This window comes from Carassius auratus, chromosome 19 (assembly GCF_003368295.1).
Source record: "Carassius auratus strain Wakin chromosome 19, ASM336829v1, whole genome shotgun sequence".
In the NCBI taxonomy this organism is placed as follows: Eukaryota; Metazoa; Chordata; class Actinopteri; order Cypriniformes; family Cyprinidae; genus Carassius; species Carassius auratus.
In genome coordinates this window covers 14,605,220-14,623,647 of record NC_039261.1, presented here as the reverse complement: position 1 = coordinate 14,623,647, position 18,428 = coordinate 14,605,220, and the positions used below count along the sequence as shown (strand labels likewise).

The 18,428-nt window shown below is 37.3% G+C and overlaps 3 protein-coding genes across 3 annotated transcripts; 2 read left to right on the top strand and 1 right to left on the bottom strand.

The window, feature by feature from the left end:
• Positions 1-1,404: 1,404 nt before the first annotated feature.
• Positions 1,405-6,627, bottom strand: LOC113119532 (spliceosome RNA helicase DDX39B-like). The gene is made up of 4 exons (XM_026289090.1): positions 5,747-6,627; positions 2,563-2,694; positions 1,663-1,807; positions 1,405-1,559 (listed from the first exon to the last, which is right to left on the bottom strand). Exons 1-3 carry the CDS (start codon positions 5,861-5,863, stop codon positions 1,688-1,690), a joined length of 369 nt encoding a protein of 122 aa, XP_026144875.1. The 5' UTR covers positions 5,864-6,627; the 3' UTR covers positions 1,405-1,559; positions 1,663-1,687.
• Positions 6,628-9,243: 2,616 nt separating this feature from the next.
• On the top strand, positions 9,244-10,263 carry polr1h (RNA polymerase I subunit H). The gene is made up of 4 exons (XM_026289066.1): positions 9,244-9,579; positions 9,692-9,795; positions 9,893-10,002; positions 10,146-10,263. The coding sequence occupies exons 1-4, from the start codon at positions 9,462-9,464 to the stop codon at positions 10,168-10,170; spliced, it is 357 nt and encodes a 118-aa protein (XP_026144851.1). The 5' UTR covers positions 9,244-9,461; the 3' UTR covers positions 10,171-10,263.
• Positions 10,264-10,411: 148 nt separating this feature from the next.
• Positions 10,412-18,204, top strand: gtf2h4 (general transcription factor IIH, polypeptide 4). Its single transcript, XM_026289065.1, has 14 exons — positions 10,412-10,562; positions 10,924-11,039; positions 11,272-11,376; positions 11,859-11,990; positions 12,070-12,255; positions 12,377-12,485; positions 14,504-14,572; positions 14,746-14,829; positions 15,598-15,766; positions 15,865-15,995; positions 16,090-16,137; positions 17,141-17,219; positions 17,641-17,702; positions 17,795-18,204. The coding sequence occupies exons 1-14, from the start codon at positions 10,560-10,562 to the stop codon at positions 17,903-17,905; spliced, it is 1,404 nt and encodes a 467-aa protein (XP_026144850.1). The 5' UTR covers positions 10,412-10,559; the 3' UTR covers positions 17,906-18,204.
• The last annotated feature ends 224 nt before the right edge of the window (positions 18,205-18,428 follow it).

Sequence of the window (18,428 nt, the reverse complement as noted above, 5' to 3'; positions counted from 1 at the left end):
CTGTTGACTTCCTCTCTCATGGCTCTCTGTGGTTGACTGAAATACTTTCTTTTCCTGTTCTTGTACAACCAAAAGCAACTTTTGAAATGCCAAAGGATGCGTGTCACTGATTAGATGAATAGGACATTCATTTTGTGTTTCTTTAGCCATTAATCAGATTCATTTTTCTGGGAATTGGGCAGCGGTGAATCATACTGGAACATCTCGTTGTAGTATCATTGATTAATTGGTTGATCATATTGCCACATCAGATCAGGGAAATTAGTAGTATCTGAAATTAAGAGGTTGAGACTGTATCTACCGTCTTTCATGACTTGTTAAAAAGAGCTCATTTGATAGACCTCTTTCAAGCCACTTTTTCCAACATGCTTTTTGCATTTCTACAGAAAACCAGTTAGAATAAGCAACTGTTGTCAAACTGTTGGTCATCTTATCATACTGAAACAATGCTGTCTATACTACAAACACCAAATGCAGTTATGATTCCAGTTGATGTGCGTTAAGTTGAACATATAAAATGAACAGACAAAAGTCTTGCGAACCACTTGGAAATCTTACAAACTAAGTGTGTGTAAATTAAACAGACATACTTTATTTGGTTTAACAAGACTTAAGTAGTTTAAACAAAGTGGCCATTGTTCTGGCAGCTGAACATACACTGAACTCATTTTGTTGATACCTACTTCACTGGTAACAAGCATTCTGCAAATACTGCTAATATATTAAACAACTTTCAAACCATTTAACATCCATGCAATCAACTATATGGTCCATTTTAATCCAATGATGAAAACATTATAAAAATAAATTTAAAAAAAGTAAATTATTCATATTGAGAGGAAAAATATTGAAAATAATGCTATTGAAAATAAGCTATTGAAAATAATGCTTTTTCTTTTTTTTTTCGTCAACAAGCAAAACTGAACTACTGAGGAGGTATTAGGAAATCCACTACATTTTATGATAACTGTGATATGAACTGTTTTTTCACTAACACCATAACAGACAAACTCTGTTGCTACAATGCCATGCATCCTCCGAAGAAACTGCTACCTTTTGTGGTGTGTCGTCTTTATCGTGTTTGTTCTACTAGGAGAAAGATACAAAAAGAGAAAACTGCATAATAGCACAACTTCAGATAACATAAGAACTGTTTTGATGCGTTTCCTCAAAACATTGACTAAATATGGGCAATTTCGACATTTTCTATTAACAAAACCCCCATTAACTTTCTTTTTTTATGGAAAAAAGCAACATAGACATTCTTCAAAATAGTTTGTGTTCCTCAGGGGGAAAAAGGCAGTTGAACAGGATTCTGAAATAACGATGAATAAATGCGCACATTTTAAATCCCTTTAAAACCTTTTTTATTGGAAAATCGTCTGTAAAGACTGAATATTACCATGCACTCACTGTATAAAGAGATGTCAATCTCCTCTGGAGGTTCACTTATGTTTACCTCAAACCTGTCCTGAACATCGTTCAAAGTGCAGGCGTCAGTCTCATCTGACAAAGGTGATGGCCAGACCTTTCGTTCCAAACCTGCCGGCCCTCGCAACCTGAACGAGTGAGAAAAGTTAAAGCTGTTCAGATGGATCATTTTACTCTCTGGAACTTGGCTTTTTTTACATTAATTATTAACTTCATATAAACTAAACCAACCCTGTGCAGGTATGTGTCTGAATCTTCAGGCATGTCGTAGTTGAAGGCAATGTTGACTCTTTTCATGTCCATAACTCCGCCAAACAGGTTTGTGGCTACTAGGATCCGTCTCTGGAGATCCTTGAACTGCTGATATAGAGCTAATCTAGGACAATAATAATAGTCTCAAATGTGATATGGGCACCTAAAAGCCTACAATCATAACTATAACATTAAAGTGTTTTAGGCATTGCTCTATGAATGGCAATGGCAGGGAAATTTTGCTCTACCAGCAACTGAGCCAGAGCAATACAACGCTGCACGGACTTGACAAAGATCACCACCTGCAAAAATAAACCGCTGTACCAGCCAGATGTCTTTATTAAAATGACACATCAAATGCAATGACCACATCAAACCAAGTGCAAAAATTCTCCCATTGAGTTAGCTTTTTCTTTTTTTTTTTTTTTTTTTTTATAGCTTAGGTCAATCTTTTGTATTGCTTGGCAAAATCTCCAGAAACCAACTATCCAGATAAAAAATCCATTGGACCCTAAACCATTTATGTACTGCACACAATATTTAAGGTTAGGGTTGTAAAATTGCATAATCAAGTTGCATCAAAACTTGAATATGGTTTTGAACTGAGCTGTATTTCATCATCTCACAATTTTACTTCCATCCGTTCCATTCGGTTGCAGTTTGCATTTAATTGGATAAACAAAATCTGTATTCAAATGGGTCGCGTTGTATTTTGCATTAAAGCATGTGAATGACCAGAGTGCATTCAGTCGCTTTCAGATATGCAAACGTTTCTTAGAAAGCGGCAAAAATCAGTGTCTCTTCCTTGAGTCAATCCCCATTTGCATCGACTTTGGGGACTTTCTGTGTGTCCCCTGCTGGACTCTCCAGATACTGTACCTGATTGAACTCCAACACGTCCAGGAGGTCAAAGAGCTTCCTGTTCTTCTCGTTGTCCTTCAGCTTGACGTAGTACTGCTGGAGGCCGTGAAGCGTCAGCTTTGTCTCGTCGTCCACAAACATTTCCATGGGCTAGGACAACCAGTGGAAGCAGGGGGAAGGTGAGGAGGGGAGGGAGAGGAGCGTGCAGGTTCACATTGTGAAGACACAGGAACGTTGACAAGACAAGGGTGGTGCGGATAATAATGTTACAAGGGTGTGAAAGAGGAAGTGGTGTTTATGGCATGGGTGGAAACAGCAAGACAGACAAAGAAAAATAAAGGACAATAGAGGTATAAAGAGTTTAGAGAAGGACAGTGGTGGGGGAGGAGATGACAATGAGAAGGAGAACATGGTGTTAGGAAGGAGAGAGTTATGAAACAGCAGGAGAAAGGGAAGGAAGAGAAGGGATGGGGGTTAGATTCACCCTCCCCTCCCGTCCCAAGCCAATGAGGACACAACACACACACACACACACACACACACACACACACACTTACTGTCTCAACACGTTGATAAATGCTTCCCTGCTGACCTAGGCTACTTTTAGCTACCAATATCAAGCCTAAAATCTTATCTGTGCTATTTCTAAATAAACAGTTCTACTATAGAGGAAACGCAGAGTAAAACTACTTCTGTTACATCAAGCAATGTGCAGTTTGACAGAAATGAGTTTTAAGTAGAATAAAGTCAACATGAAATCGAAAGCCTCTTTGACCTTATTTGCTTTCTAAATACACACTCCTGTTCATAACACGACTGATTCATCAGAGCACATTATTCCACAGAACAAAGTAGCCTTTCATTAAAATGTAATAACTTGATCTGCCTTAACATCTCTTTTTTGGATGATTTCACCAAGGCTACAACAAAAAAACCCATGGCAATTTGTAGCTATTTTACTTTTTGGCAAATCGGAGAAATGACAGACATCTCTCTGGCCAGACTTTTCCAATCATTTAGCCCTTTTAATTCATATACAATCGACTGCAGACTTGCATTAAGATCTGCCTCCATCCAATCAACAACCGATGGATTGAACAAAGCCCATCCTCGAACAACAGCCAAACAGCCATAGAGTCAGTAAGTACCAGGCCAGTTATAGTCAGATTAATGTGAGTACATGCTAAATGAAAGCAAAGTGCAAGTGCATTATCTAGATCTGGTACAACTTCAGTCGGTCTTAAGCTTTTGAATGGTGTAAAAAGTCCAATACATTTTTTAGCTTGACTTTTAGGCTACTGATGTATGCAATCCAGCCTTTCTATAAATCTTGCTAGCAGTTAACTCCATTATTTAAAAGCATTACAATCGGGTAATTTCAACATTCAGCCACCAAACCAGTCAAAAGCATGTGGCAGCTGATTGCAACATTCATTAAAAGTATGGTCCACTCCACTGTCCACCATTCAATCAAGTCCCACCCCACATTCAGAAATTGTCTCTTTCTATGCAAGTGATACAAGTTATGAATGACTTTTCATGTTGACTTTAAACACTTATAAACCACCTCACACCATACTGCAACATTGTTAAACATTTAGCAGTGGGAGGTTCAGAAGGCCAAATTTATGTGCCTGATTGTTTAATCCAGGTAGACTTTTGTTTTAGGATCTGGGCTACTAAAACAAGCTATAAAGTGATGGCCGTGGAAAAGGACTGAGATCAAAATCTAAATATTAGTCCCATGACAGAAGCGCTAAACTCCACCTCCTGCCGTGTCTGACACAGTAGCACTGCTAAATGCACTTTTGCACTTACCTTCGAGACGTTTAGACAAACCTCTTTACTGTCTGTCAATGAATCCTCTATTTGCTGCTGAGCTGGTCTAAAGCTCATTTTCCTATATTGTCTTCAACCTTATGTTTAATGGTATTTATGTATTGTAACTCTCACTAAATAAGCACAAGAGAGTGGATGTTAGAATCTCTGTGTTAAAAATACCCATTTTAAAGTATATTATGGTGCAAGGAGATTTGCTCATGAATATTAAGTGAAGCCACGCCCCTCACAATCATTCTGAATATTTCAAAGGGGCTCAAAGTTGTATTGTACTATTTACGGTTTCTTTTTGAGTCTGGCCACCCAATGGTTCTTCAAGAGCGCCTCTATCTACACCCGCGCATGTCTCCTCTCTCTCATCTAAGTTTCTTCATCAGCTCATCCCTCTCGCTCCAGTCTTCTGCAGCTTAATCCTCCCTTTCGCTCTCTTCTCTTGTCCCTTACACCCGCGCATTCTTTCTCCACCGCTTCGGGCCAGTTTTATCGCCTTGAATTTAACTTAGCGACAGACAGTTAGTCTTTTTTCTTGGGGGCAGAGACTGTCAGCTGGATTGATGAAGAGCTGTTCCCTCATCGGCTGGTCCACCTGAACTGATTTAAGCCACCAAAGACTGAATCTTTTATTTCATTGTATTCCTGCTGTCTTCTTTGTTAAGGAGAAATTAACTGCAGCCCTGTAGTGCCAGTTTCTTGTGAATCTAATGTAGTTTTTAGCAGCTTGCTTTGTCGGGCCGCCACTTTATCGGTTTTAGTTTTGTGCCTCTTGAGAGTCTCTGGCAGTTGACGAGAATTCACGAAGCTCCAACAAGTGCTTCTCCTCTTAATTAAAGGTTATTTGAGGACAGATCACTAGGCTGGAATTACAGTCGAACAGGAACTTAAGCAATTTATCATGATAAATAGAAACTGAGAGTGAAATAATATTCAAACGGGAAGGATTTTGGGTCTCTAAATGCCTAAATGGTTCATGCTTTGAATTTTACGACTCTGAAGTGAATTTAAAGATACACTAGATCCTTCCCTTAAAGACATCCTCGTATCCTGTTTAAAATACATTGGATGGACTCTTCATGACTTTATCCAAGGTTGTTAAAGGACCTATTTATATTTAGAGTGGACTGACCCTGATGGATGCTGCATTATCTGTTTGCCAAATGCAGACGCAGCATTGCCAGCTGAGGTGGGGATTCAGCACTTAACATCTTTTTCACTGTGCCTCTATTAGTTAACGGTCTGTGATTATCAAACGGGCAGCAGGAGGGGCATTAAGTGTTACGATGTCTCAGGGAGGCCGTAAATGGGTATGAGGTGGTCTTGTGAAGGGAAGGAGCTGCTGACATAGAAGTAGGAGAGGCGTAATTACGTCTTGAATGAACTTTCTGCAGACGGGACGGATCTCTTTACTCAGGGTGGCACTGAACATCATGACCTGCTTCTCGTGAGGGGTCATACGAAAGATCTCCTGGACATCACGCCACATGTCTGCAGGGGAAAATTTATATTAATCATAGCTTTGTTTGGCACAGCATGCTACTCAAACTGTTTCTGAAGTACATAGTGTAAGTAGTATAGTGTGCGATGTGCAATGTTTAGATAATTATTATTAAAGACTGAATTAAAATGCATTGTGTTATTTTTTTGTTTTGCTATCTGACAACAATGGGACAGCAGAATAATGCCTACAGTTTCTCCTACAGCTTTTAAAGAAAAATGCATGTGTGTACTGCACAGAATTCAGTGTAATTTCGTTGGGAACACAGTCATAGTCTCGTAAAGAGTCTGCTCACGAAGCTGCTCCAGCATCTTGTCACATTCGTCCAGGATGAAGTGCTTGATGTGGCGCAGGTTGAAACGCTAAATGCATCCAGGAGTTTCCACCACCACATGAGGGCTCTCTTTCTTCAGAACCTCATCATCCTTCTTTATAGATAAACCACCAAAGAACACTGCCACCTGGGGAGAGAGACTGCACACACAAATGAAGGTGAGAAAAGATTGTGCACAGCAATATTAAAAAGTAACAGTTTTTTAGATTAGCAGATCATGACTTGCTTTTAATTTAAACTCCTGGGTTTTTGTGACACGGCAGACAAGAAGTGAAACTGCAAGTGTAGGTTTTATTAATACATTTAATTTATATGTATGGATCACCCATCAGATGATGTAAATAATCTATTGTATTATATTCATGTTTTTTTATGCATATTAAAATTTATTACATTTAATTTTACAGACCCTAGTGGAAGAACACGTTATTTACATCACAAAATGACAAATATCAATATAATGTCTACAAAATAAATCATTTTTGGTGCTATATGCAAAACATTTTAAGTCTCTCAAGGCTGCATTTTTACAGTAAAACAGTAATAATGTCAAACAATATTACAATTCAAAAATAACTTTTGATTGAAATTCAATAAAAATGTATTTATTCCGAATGCAAAGCTGAATTTTCAGCTTCATTGCTCCAGTCTTCAGTGTCACGTGATCCTTCAGAAATCATCTAATATGTTGATGAGCTGTTCAAGAAACATTTCAAATTATTATCAATGTTGAAAACTGCTTGAAATCCTTTATATATATTTTTTCAGGACACTGTAATGACTATATTTTTCAAAAGAACATTTCTTTGAACTGATCTGTTATTATTACTGTCAGTTGTGATCAATTTAATGCACCCCTGCTGAATAAAAGTATTAATTCTTTTTAAAAAAATCTTACTGACCTCAACATTTTCAAAGAGTAGTGTAATTATTTGGTGTATTCCAAAGGTAGACTAAAGAAATTCCTCTGTGATATGAATGAAATTCATTGTAATTCATTTACAATTCAGTAAACTGCTCTTCCAGTTGAAATTCCAACACAAGAATGGAAACAGAGGCCACTTTTACATCTATCACAGCCTCTTCTACAGGACAGATCAGAAGAGATATTTAAAGTAAGTAGCTGAAACATGTGAACTAAAGCTTTCTTAGAATTTGAAAGTTCGGGCTTCTTACTTTAACGCCGGGCATGTTTTTGGAGAAGTGCTCATACTCTTTGCTGATCTGCAAGGCCAGCTCTCGGATGTGACATCACCAACACTGACACCTGGGTGAAAGCAATCTCTGGTCAACCCCAAAACTTGTGGGATGGCACATAAGGCACACTCAGAGAAATCACTTTATTTATGTAGTTTTTTGTTGTCAAAGCCTTTAAAAAGATTGCCTGCCCTGTCACTGGCTCCAGCTGCTGAAGGGTAGCCAACACAAAGACAGCCGTCTTCTATAATAATACATCCATCCCCAGGATCGCCTGAGGAATGCTTTCATCCTGAACTGAAAGAGGAAAACACACATACACATAAATATATTTAAATATAATATGTCAAACCCTGCGATGGATGTCCAAATCCACAGTCCACTATAGCTTTCAGCAGTTCTGGTCTGAGAAGGAAATCCTTGAATCCTGAGGAGTGGATGGACAGATATTTGACCCCTTCTTTCCTGATGGATATTATCCCACTGTTGTGTCCGAGGCCTGTGTCCCTGACACCACCTCATCCTCCTCATAGTCCAACAGCTCATTCTCAACGTCATTCTCATTCAACCTGTGGAGAGATTGGGAAAAGACAACAAAGAAATACATGAGTAATCAAAACTAAATGAATAATAGTTACTGACAGTCCCTCTTCCTGTTAATCATTATGTAATGTAATCATCGATATCTCATATCTACTATCATCTGGTATATTTTGCAAGCACTTTTCTAGGAATTGCTAATACACCAGATATAGTAAACGTCTCTCAGAATGGCAAAACAGTTACACTATTTGAGGTGTTGTGCATTTGACTTGTTTATGGAGGACTCTTACTGCTCTGAGATTTTAAAATATCAGTCGTTGATATCTACCATTGGGAACCTTGGGTACAGATGCCAGTTTATAGTGCTGGTGTTTGGTAGTCTAGGTCATGTACACAGGCTGGTGATCCATGGACTTTGCATTGGGGGGCTATCTAAAATAAGGGCTAAACAGTTTGCAAAGTACTGTTCAATCTCAGCAATTATAGGAAGCATGTTTATTTGGAAAAGGCAATGTTTCCTGTTTTGTTTGTTAGGACAATATTTGGCCAAGAAACAAATATTTGATTATCTGGAATATGAGAGTGCAAACAAAATCTAAATATTGAGAAAACTGCCTTTAAATTAATCCAAATAAATCCCTTAGCAATGCATATTAATAGTAAAATTACTATATATATATATCTTCATGGAACATGATCTTTAATTAATATCCTAAAGATTTTTGGCATAAAACAAAAATATAATTTTTTAACCCATTTAATGTATTTCTGTTACTGCAAATATCCCCCAGCGACTTAAGACTGGTTTTGTGTGTGTGTGTGTGTGTGTATAAACACACACACACACATTTATTTTATTATATTTGATAACATGATTAACATTAACACGAACCACATACATTTTGTAATCAAATATTTAAAAAAAAAAAATTATACACTATACATTTTATTTGATTACTATTATTAATAAGTAACAATATATCATGAATTACATTGAATTAAACCTGCGTGTTGTTTTTCTCTACTTGGTAACAGACAACACATACTTATACAGTAACTTATCAACAATTCTTATGACAAGCTATTTAAAATAAAAACAATTTCTCTTGCACTATAATTGCAAAAAATTAACATTCATTTGAAGCTGTTTCTTTGTGTTAATTAATACGCGACTAATTAAGAGGGCAGGTCAAACTAGCAAACTATACTAAACATATTAACTTAACAGTAACTTATCGCAGTTACCTCAAAATACTGTAGAAGCTGTTGAATTTCACTGCACCTGCGAGAGAGGCTGGCGATGGCGTCATCAATCCGCGACGAGGACATAACACGTGGAACTGTCTTCAGAAGAAAGTTCTCAGATTACAGACCAGAAATATTGTGCTTGTTATTGAAAGCAGGGTAGAAATTGCATGTTCGAGGCCGTTGTGTTTAAGCTTTAATAAGCGAGTGCGTTAAGACGCATCTTGTTTTGAACGCAGTGTAAATCTCTGTATTATTTTACCAGAAATGTCATGTTTTAGTGGTGATCTCAACTTCTGCCCAGAATGTGGGAATATTCTTCCAGTGCCTGGCAGGGAAAATACTATCACCTGTCCACGGTGTTCCTTCAAAATCCCTGTTCGAGGTGAGAGACATAAGTTATTGGATATTTAGTGCTAGACCCAGCACCCAGCAGCAGAGGTTTATGATAAATCAGCGAGTTTGTATTATAATCTAGCTGTAGGACTCTCTCTCAGACTTCACAGCTCAAGTGATTCAGTCCTCGGTGGTGTTTAATCCTCTGGATCAGAGCTCCAGCACTGTTGACAGCGAAGAAGATGCTGAATTAAAGGGCCCAGTGGTGAGCTATTTCAAAATATATTTGTGTTAGATTCTTAAATAGTATTGGTTCTGTTCGGAACATCACTCAATAGACATTAAACCTATTCCTCTTTTAGATTGACAGGAGATGTTCCCGCTGTAATAAAGAAGGAATGGTTTATCATACAAGACAGATGAGATCTGCAGATGAAGGACAGACGGTTTTCTTCACATGCATACACTGCAGGTCATTTACATGTTATGCTCTTATTGACAACTTATCATTGTTCCAGGAGGTTGTTGTAAATGTTGTTTAGACATTGTGTTAAGTGATATTAGATCTATATGTGCACCGATGCCAGAATTTTTCATTTAATTTCTCTGTTACAGGTTCCAAGAAAAGGAGGATTCATGAGAAAATGTTTTTCTTTTTTGAGTATAATTTAAAGGGTATGAAATAATAAAAATGCTTTGTACATGTTTTCAAATAAAAATAAATAAATAATAATGTGTGTGGGAGTCATTTTTTTGCAGGGCTATAGTTTAGTTTAAGTATACACAATAAAACATGTCTTTAAAAACACCATGTATTTTAAATAAGAAGTTTACGAATGAATAGTTTATCGAAAGTCCCGCCCCACGCACGGCACGTTAGCCAATCAGACTGCACGTTTCGGCGGTCACGTGATCCTTCAACATGGCTTCTTACCATCAGTACTGAATGCATGTATGAATTGTTGTGAAGAAATAAAATGATTAACTTCATTTAATGCACTCTCTTGCGCTACCTGACGCACCTGAGACATGGTAAGCATATTGACTGTATATTATATTTTAAAGCGAAAAACACTGACATTAAACACTTCTGTAATCTGGAACTGCACGCAACAATAAGCACAGTGATACATTATTAAATATCGTTTTCAATGTATTCGTTGCCTGTTGACTTTTGATTTAAGTGTATTTTGTTTATGTAAATTATAGCTATTGAATGTGCTCTAACGCCTCAGTTACATATTCCTATGTGCAAAAAAAAATTTTTTATGTGGTACTGTTCATGTATTATGAACAGTATGATGCACTTTTTACCACTCACCATGGCCTTTCATTATAGTAATAAGTCATAACGCAAGTCATCCTTTGCCTCTTCATTCTCCTATGTAAACAGATGAAGCTTCGAGTCCAGCTGCAGTGCAAAAACTTGCATGAGTATCTAAAGGAATTGAGTCCAGAGATCCTCGACAAGCTCTACAATCACCCAGCAACATGCCTGGCAGTCTACAGGTCCATCTGGCTTCAGTCTTTAAATATGCATGCATTTTAACATGTATGAATCTAATTTGGTTAGATAATGCAAGTGGGATTTATTAAAGTGAGAGAGAGAAGAAGAATGTACAACCTACTTTTCAATCCAACAAAATTTTTACCTAAAAGAATATGATAGTTCTAACATATTTTTCATAAAACTGAGGTTACACAATGGTTAATGCTTTTTGTCCGATTCATTTTCTAACAGGGAACTTCCATCATTGGCAAAGAATTATGTGATGCGGATGCTGTTTTTAGACCATCCACTTCCACAAGCTGCAGTCGCGCTGTGGGTTAAAAAAGACAGCCAAAAGTATGTACAAAAGTTAGTTTTGTCATTCTAAAACAAATTGGGGTAACATTTGATATTAAGGTGTCCTTGCTACACGTTACTTGTACTTACTATAATAATTATAATGAATTATTCATAATTATAGATTTACAAGTTACCTTAAACCAAACCCTAACCATACAGTAAGTGCATAATAAAAAAATAAAGAGTTACCCAAATCGCATATTAAAATGACTTCTGTAGGATCATGTGACACTGGAGTAATGGCTGATAAAATTGCTATCACAGTAATAAATGATCAATAAAATATTTTAAAACAATAAACAGTTCTTTTAAATGTTAATAATATTTTGGAATATTACTGTAAATGGAGACTTGGTGAGACTTTTTACGAAAACATCTTACCCACCTCAAACATTTGAATGGTAGTGTCATGTATCACTTTCTTATATATATATATATGTATATATATATGTATCTTCATGTTTCTTTCCTTTTCCTAGGGACCACGATAAGTGCGTGTCAGTGTTAATTGGGCTACGGCTCTGGCACAGTCAGCACCTTCAAGGTGGACTCCAAGGATTTGTGCTGAACCCAGTGTTTAAAGACAACCTGAGAGTAGCACTTCTAGGCGGGTGAGGAACACTTTTTGGATTAGGAACTGTATTTAATGTTGGGGAAGCAGGTTTACTGGACTAATGTTGACTTTGTCAGGGGTAAACCGTGGACAGATGAGGGCAGTAACCTGGGCCCCGATCGTCATGCGAGGGATGTAGAGAGTCTGGACCGCTATGCCATGGAGCGCTGGGAGGTCATCCTTCACTTCATGGTGGGCTCTCCCAGCGCAGCCGTCAGCCAGGATCTGGCCCAACTTCTCACACAGGCCGGGCTCATGAAGAGGTAGAGCACACCATCGCTCCTGATGCACCAACTAAAGTAGGTCAGACATGAAGGGTAGACATAAAGTGATCTTGATCTGTTTTTTCCTCCCTCTCTCTCTCGTTCTCTCTCTCTCTCTCAGCGAGGCTGGCGAGGCTCCTTGTATCACATCAGCAGGGTTTCAGTTCCTGCTGCTGGACACAGCATCTCAGCTGTGGTACTTCACTCTGCAGTACCTCAAAACAGCGCAGGTCAGTGCATGACATCTAGAGTCTACTCTGTACTCTGTAAAGAGCAGATCTACTACCGGCTTGAACCAGCACAAACCCACTTTAGGCAATTAAAAAGCTACGGTCAGGATTTATTAGAGACTCACAGTGAAAAATTAACAGTGAAAAGCTGTGGACGCATTTATTTTGAGTCTGAACTTATTGTATGTGTATTTAATGGAGTTTCCCTTTCAGACACAACATTTATGAGAGGAGAATATTTAAGTGTTTATATTCGGACTATTTTAGATTGATTCGGGGGTACCGCGGTGGAGTTACCCAGTACCTTTGTGATTCTTCATAGACATAAACAGAGAGAAGTAGTTCTGGCTACGATGTTCTTCCGCAAGACGTAAGCAGTTCTGTTTATTAACCGCTAGAGCGTCAAAAGTTCCCTACCGCAGCTTTAAATAAATCATGCTAAAGATTGTGGTAGTCAAATTACTGTTATTTAAACACACAAAAAAGGCATGTCTTAAAGGCTTAGTTCACCCAAAAATGAAAATAAGGCCATAATTTATTCACCCTAAAGTCAGCCTAGGTGTCTCACATGGCTCCGCGGGGTGAACAAAGGCCTCCTGTTGTGAATCGATGCATTTCTGTAAGAAAAATAACCATATTTAAAATAATAATCACTTGAATCTAGCTTGCACTCACTGTTGAGCTCACTAACTTTTTGAGTTACAGGCCTGCAAACTTTAAAGAAAAAACCTGAAAGTGCTATTTCCCATTTTGAATGGTCACCATTGATTCAAAGATTGCTAAAGTCAACAGATTTTACTAACAGACCAACAAATCTCTGTGTAAAAGTACCGTTATGATGCTGTCATCTTTCTGAAGTCCTTTTTACCCCTCGATAAAAAGGCTCTGAATCTCAGGTGAATTATGCCATTTTTATCCCCCTCTACAAAAAAATCTAAAATTTGTGCTGGGGACCTGTGGTTGAGTTGACTCGGCATGACCCAAATAATATTTAAAAAAAAATGTATGTTTCTTTACACTAATGTAACTTAATTTGTAATTTAACAAAAAGTATTTTTGTCACCTTATTGTACGCAATACATTACCAGGTACAATTTGTCCATTTAAATTGGTTAAAATGGTTATGTCTTAATGGTTTTAGAGTCTTAAATCACTTTCAAAGTTTCATTACCTTACTAAAAATTATGCAGTTTTCATCTCTGCTGGGTCATTATGTGTTGGTCATTATGGATATGATTTGGCTGTGTCTGTGTTCTTTCATTTGTGTATTGTCAGTGGATCAACCGCAGAACTCTCCTTTCTCATCGATGTGCTTATGAGATTGTGATCTCATGCTAATTTGGCCTGTTCAGTAAATCTGGCCCACATTATGATATATGTCTCATATAAAGGTTAACATGCACAGACTAGACTGACAGGCAGCAGATTCATGTGTACCCAGTTGAAATTGTGAATCAAATTTCTGTGTGCCAAAAGTGCAGTAACCGCGAGAAGCTTCTGAGTGCTGTTGAAGAAAGATAAACAACTTAGCATGATACAACAGTGTGTTTGCCTTTCTAACATACGGAAAAAAACATGGCTTTCTTCTTGCGTTGCTAACTTTGCTTAACAGAAGTTAAGAATTTGTAAAAGCATCACAAAACGATGTCTCTATCTAATGAAAACATATGGCCTTTAATAACTAGACATCTGGATGAGAGTCATTTGCAAAGACCACTGGGTGAGAGAGCGTCTGAACCTCATTGCATGTGCGCACAAAGTATTTTTGAATCTGATTGTGAAAGTTGTCCGATACAGATGTTCGTATGCCAGTCGCTCCTGTTCGGTGAATTATTCAAGACTTGCACCTCTTCTTTCAGTCTAATCATTTTAATTCCCTCAAGGTGTTTACATGATGACTTCTCATTCCAGTTGAGTTGTCATTCTGATTGTATTATTAGGCTGCGTGTAAACGTGGTTATTGTTTTGGAAAATCTGGCTCCACCTCCTTATTAACAGTCTGATCTTCTCCTTCACAGTCGAGAGGAATGGACCTGGTGGAGATTCTTTCCTTTTTGTTCCAGCTGAGTTTTTCCACTCTTGGTAGGGTGAGTGCAGCTTTTACAATGTCAAGAATAACATACGAGTCATAGATAAAAGCCATAACTTATTGTAATTCAATTAAAGAAGCCATTCTGCTATAGTCTCATGAAATAGATTTGCTTGCGTGCTTATTAAAACGTTTTGCTTTTTACTAGTGGGATTGTTGTTTTTCTCGCAGGATTATTCTGTGGAGGGCATGAGTGAGTCTCTGCTCACATTTTTGCAGCATTTACGAGAGTTCGGTCTGGTTTTCCAAAGAAAGGTCAGTCAGTCATCCAGTAAAAGTGCTGAACAGCTCTGTGTGAGGATCAAATTATACATATAATATATAGATAATAATAAAAATGTGTTTTATGCACGCACATACACAAACAAAAGTAAGGAATAATAAAAAAAATGTATTGTTAAAGATGTCTAAAATGCTCACCAAGGCTGCGTTTATTTTACAGTTAGAGTACAGTAAAATAATATACAAAATATATATTATTACCATTTAAAATATGTTTTATATTTGAATATATTTTCAAATGTATTTTATTCCTGTGATGCAAAGCTGAATTTTGTCCCATGATCCTTCAGAAATCATAATAATATGCTGATTTGCTGCTCAAGACACTTTTTTTATTGTTATTAATGTTAAAAACAGTTGTGCTGCTTCATATTTTTGTGTAAACTGTGGTAAACTTGTTGTTGATGACTATAAAATTCGAAATAACAGCATTTATTTGAAACAAAAATATTTTATAACAGTATAAATGTCTTTATTGACACGTACAAATTTAATTTGTGGTTGCTGAATAATTTTTTATTTTATTTTTCAAAATAAATATTTGACTGACCCCAAACTTTTAAACGGGTTTGTATTTATTTATCACTAGGGACATTGTTAAAGTGCTGTTAGAATTTTATAGTAATCCTAACATGCTGTCAAAATGTTTTACTTATGCAGTACTTTAAATGCACTGTACTGGAAAGATGACTTAAAAAATAAAAAAAAGCAGTTGCACCAGTTTGCATCATCTTTTCACAGAGGAAGTCAAGGAGGTACTACCCTACCAGGTTGGCCATAACTCTAGCTGCAGGGGTCACAGTAAACACTGCCACTGGATCTGCTTCGACTGCACTCGGAGCCACAGCAGGAACAGGAGACACAGGCTTCATCGTTGTAGAAACAAATTACCGTGTATATGCCTACACAAGTACGTCACGCACATCACACACACTGACTTGTCTAAAATGCAATGCACCGTATGAGATAAGTCGAGGAAATCACACTTCCTCCATCTCTCTCCGACAGACTCTGAGCTCCAGATTGCACTAGTAGCTCTTTTTAGCGAGATGCTGTATCGGTTTCCTAACCTGGTGGTTGCACAGGTAACCAGAGAGTCAGTGCAGCAGGCCATCGCTAACGGCATTACAGCACAACAGGTGAGAGACACACAACCTGGCGCTCTGCAGATTGGTTTGTTCTTCTAATGACAGGGCTGTTTGTTTGTTTGTTTCATGTATTTTGTGATTTCAGATCATTCACTTCTTAAGTACCCGAGCTCACCCAGTAATGCTTAAACAGGTAATTTAAACCTTTGTGCTAATAAAAAGGGTTCGAATGAATTCAAGGCTGAGTGATTGTATTTAAGAAATTATAATATTTCTAGTAATTAATTATTTCTAGTAATTCTTCATTTATCATGAATAATTATTAAAATGGTTTAATATAATTAAATGCAGTGCTTATAAGGATTTCTTTAAAATTGTGTTTTTCCAGTTGAAAATCTCATTGATCATGTTCATTAGAAATCTATTAGTCCCATAAAGCACTTTAATAATGATATATTTTTCATGGCCAGCCTGGAAATTTTATCTATGTTTTCTCTCTCTCTAAAAAAAATAAAAAACTTAAAAAGATAATAGGATTTTTTTCCACTTGCTTTTTAATTTAGCTTCACCACAGTCACATGACTTTAACGTCATCAGCACTATTAAAGGGATAGTTCACCCAAAAATAAACAATTGTGTCATAATTCACTCATCCTCCTTTTGTTCCAAACCTGTATGATTTTCTTTCAGCTGTTAAACACAAAACAAGATATTTTGGAGAAGGTTGGTATACAAACATTGGACGGTACCCATTGACTTGCATAGTATTTCTTTACCATACAATGGAAGTCAGTGTGTGATCTTAAATGTCCTGCCAATCTTTGTAGGCACTGGTTAGCAACTTCTAGCAAGTAATAGCTTAAAAAAGCACAAATGGGGTATTAATTTCTTTTATGCCATGGAATAAAGTGTGAAAATATCTTGAGCTTGTGTTCACCACAGACCTTGTTTCAGACATTTAACTAAAAAACATTGACTTCAGGATGATGAAACTGGAAATGCTTACTTGTTTCTGGGTTTTGACTGCAAAAATGTAATCTCACAGCCCTCTGTAGTTTCCCCTTACAGGCTCAGATGTCCCTTAGGGGTCTCCCTTGTGCAATATGGTGACCCTTATCATGACAATTCTATACTGCTATGCAAATATTCTCTGCTTAATGCAAGAACATGTTTCCACATATCATTCTGTCCTTCAGAGCCCCATCCTTCCCCCAACCATCACGGATCAGATCAGACTGTGGGAGCTCGAGAAAGATCGCTTACAGTTCACAGAGGGTGAGTATGTCTTTGTGCATAAGAGACCAGCTCTCCAGCTCCAAAGCAAATTTACATTACTTAGGTTAGTTCAAATATCAGTGTTATATTTAATAATTTTTGTACATTAGGAATTTCAGTTATTTAAATAATACAGTGTTGCTATTGTATTTAAATGTAACCAATGGGAATGGCTGTCTCCATCTCAATAAAAAAAAAGAAATGACATCTTGATGATTTTATGACATAGAGAACTTGTTTCCATTCCATGGGTGAGCTGCAGGGTTCATTCTCTTGAATGTAAATGTCAGACTGCATAAGAAGTGTGTTAGAGAGATGCAACGCAAATAAAGAATTTGCATTGGAATAAGGTTTGGGGTAGGGGTCATAAACACCATCTGAAAATCTACAAACTTCTCAGTGGTGTTTTTCATTCTTTCAGGAGTCTTATACAACCAGTTTTTATCCCAGGCTGATTTTGAAGTCTTGCGGGACAGGGCTCAGGTAAAGAATGGCATCTTTCTATGTGTACTTGCTGTGCTTTATTAAGCAGCTGTGTGTGCTGCAGTGATGTCCTGTACCGGTCTGTCCTGCAGGGTTTAGGTGTGCTGGTTTGGCAGAACCCCGCTCACAGGGTCATGGTGGTGTCGCCACATGGACACAGCGAGGTTAAGAGATTCTGGAAGAGACAAAAGAGCCATACATAGAGGAGAAAAAAGAAGAACAGCCCTGAAAGACGCATCTTTCACTTATAAATGATTCTAAAAATTACAGCTTATAGATGGACAGGAGACATTAACTATAATGAGCACTATTTTTGTGTATTTCATTGCAAGTTCATCTGTACAGAAAAAAATTATATGTTTCTATACATAGTTCAAAGCCGTTAGCTGTTTGTGCATTATTATTATTCCCTTATTGACTTAATTTTGCTTTTGTAATGTCTGTCTTTGCTTCATGTTTGTGTCTGAGGTAAACTGACTAAAATAAATACTGTTTACTCTGATTGCTATCTCTTTTGTTTGATGGCATGGAAATTTGGTCCATGAAATTTACATTTCAGTCACAAGTAATTAAGGGGATATTACAGAATTCAAATTCAGCTTTTATGTTGATGATGGAGATGAATAAATTTGAGTCTTAACGGGCGAATCTTATAAAAACATGCCCAGTTCCCGCTATTTTAGAAAATGAATAACGCGAATAATTACATTGCAATATTATTTCACT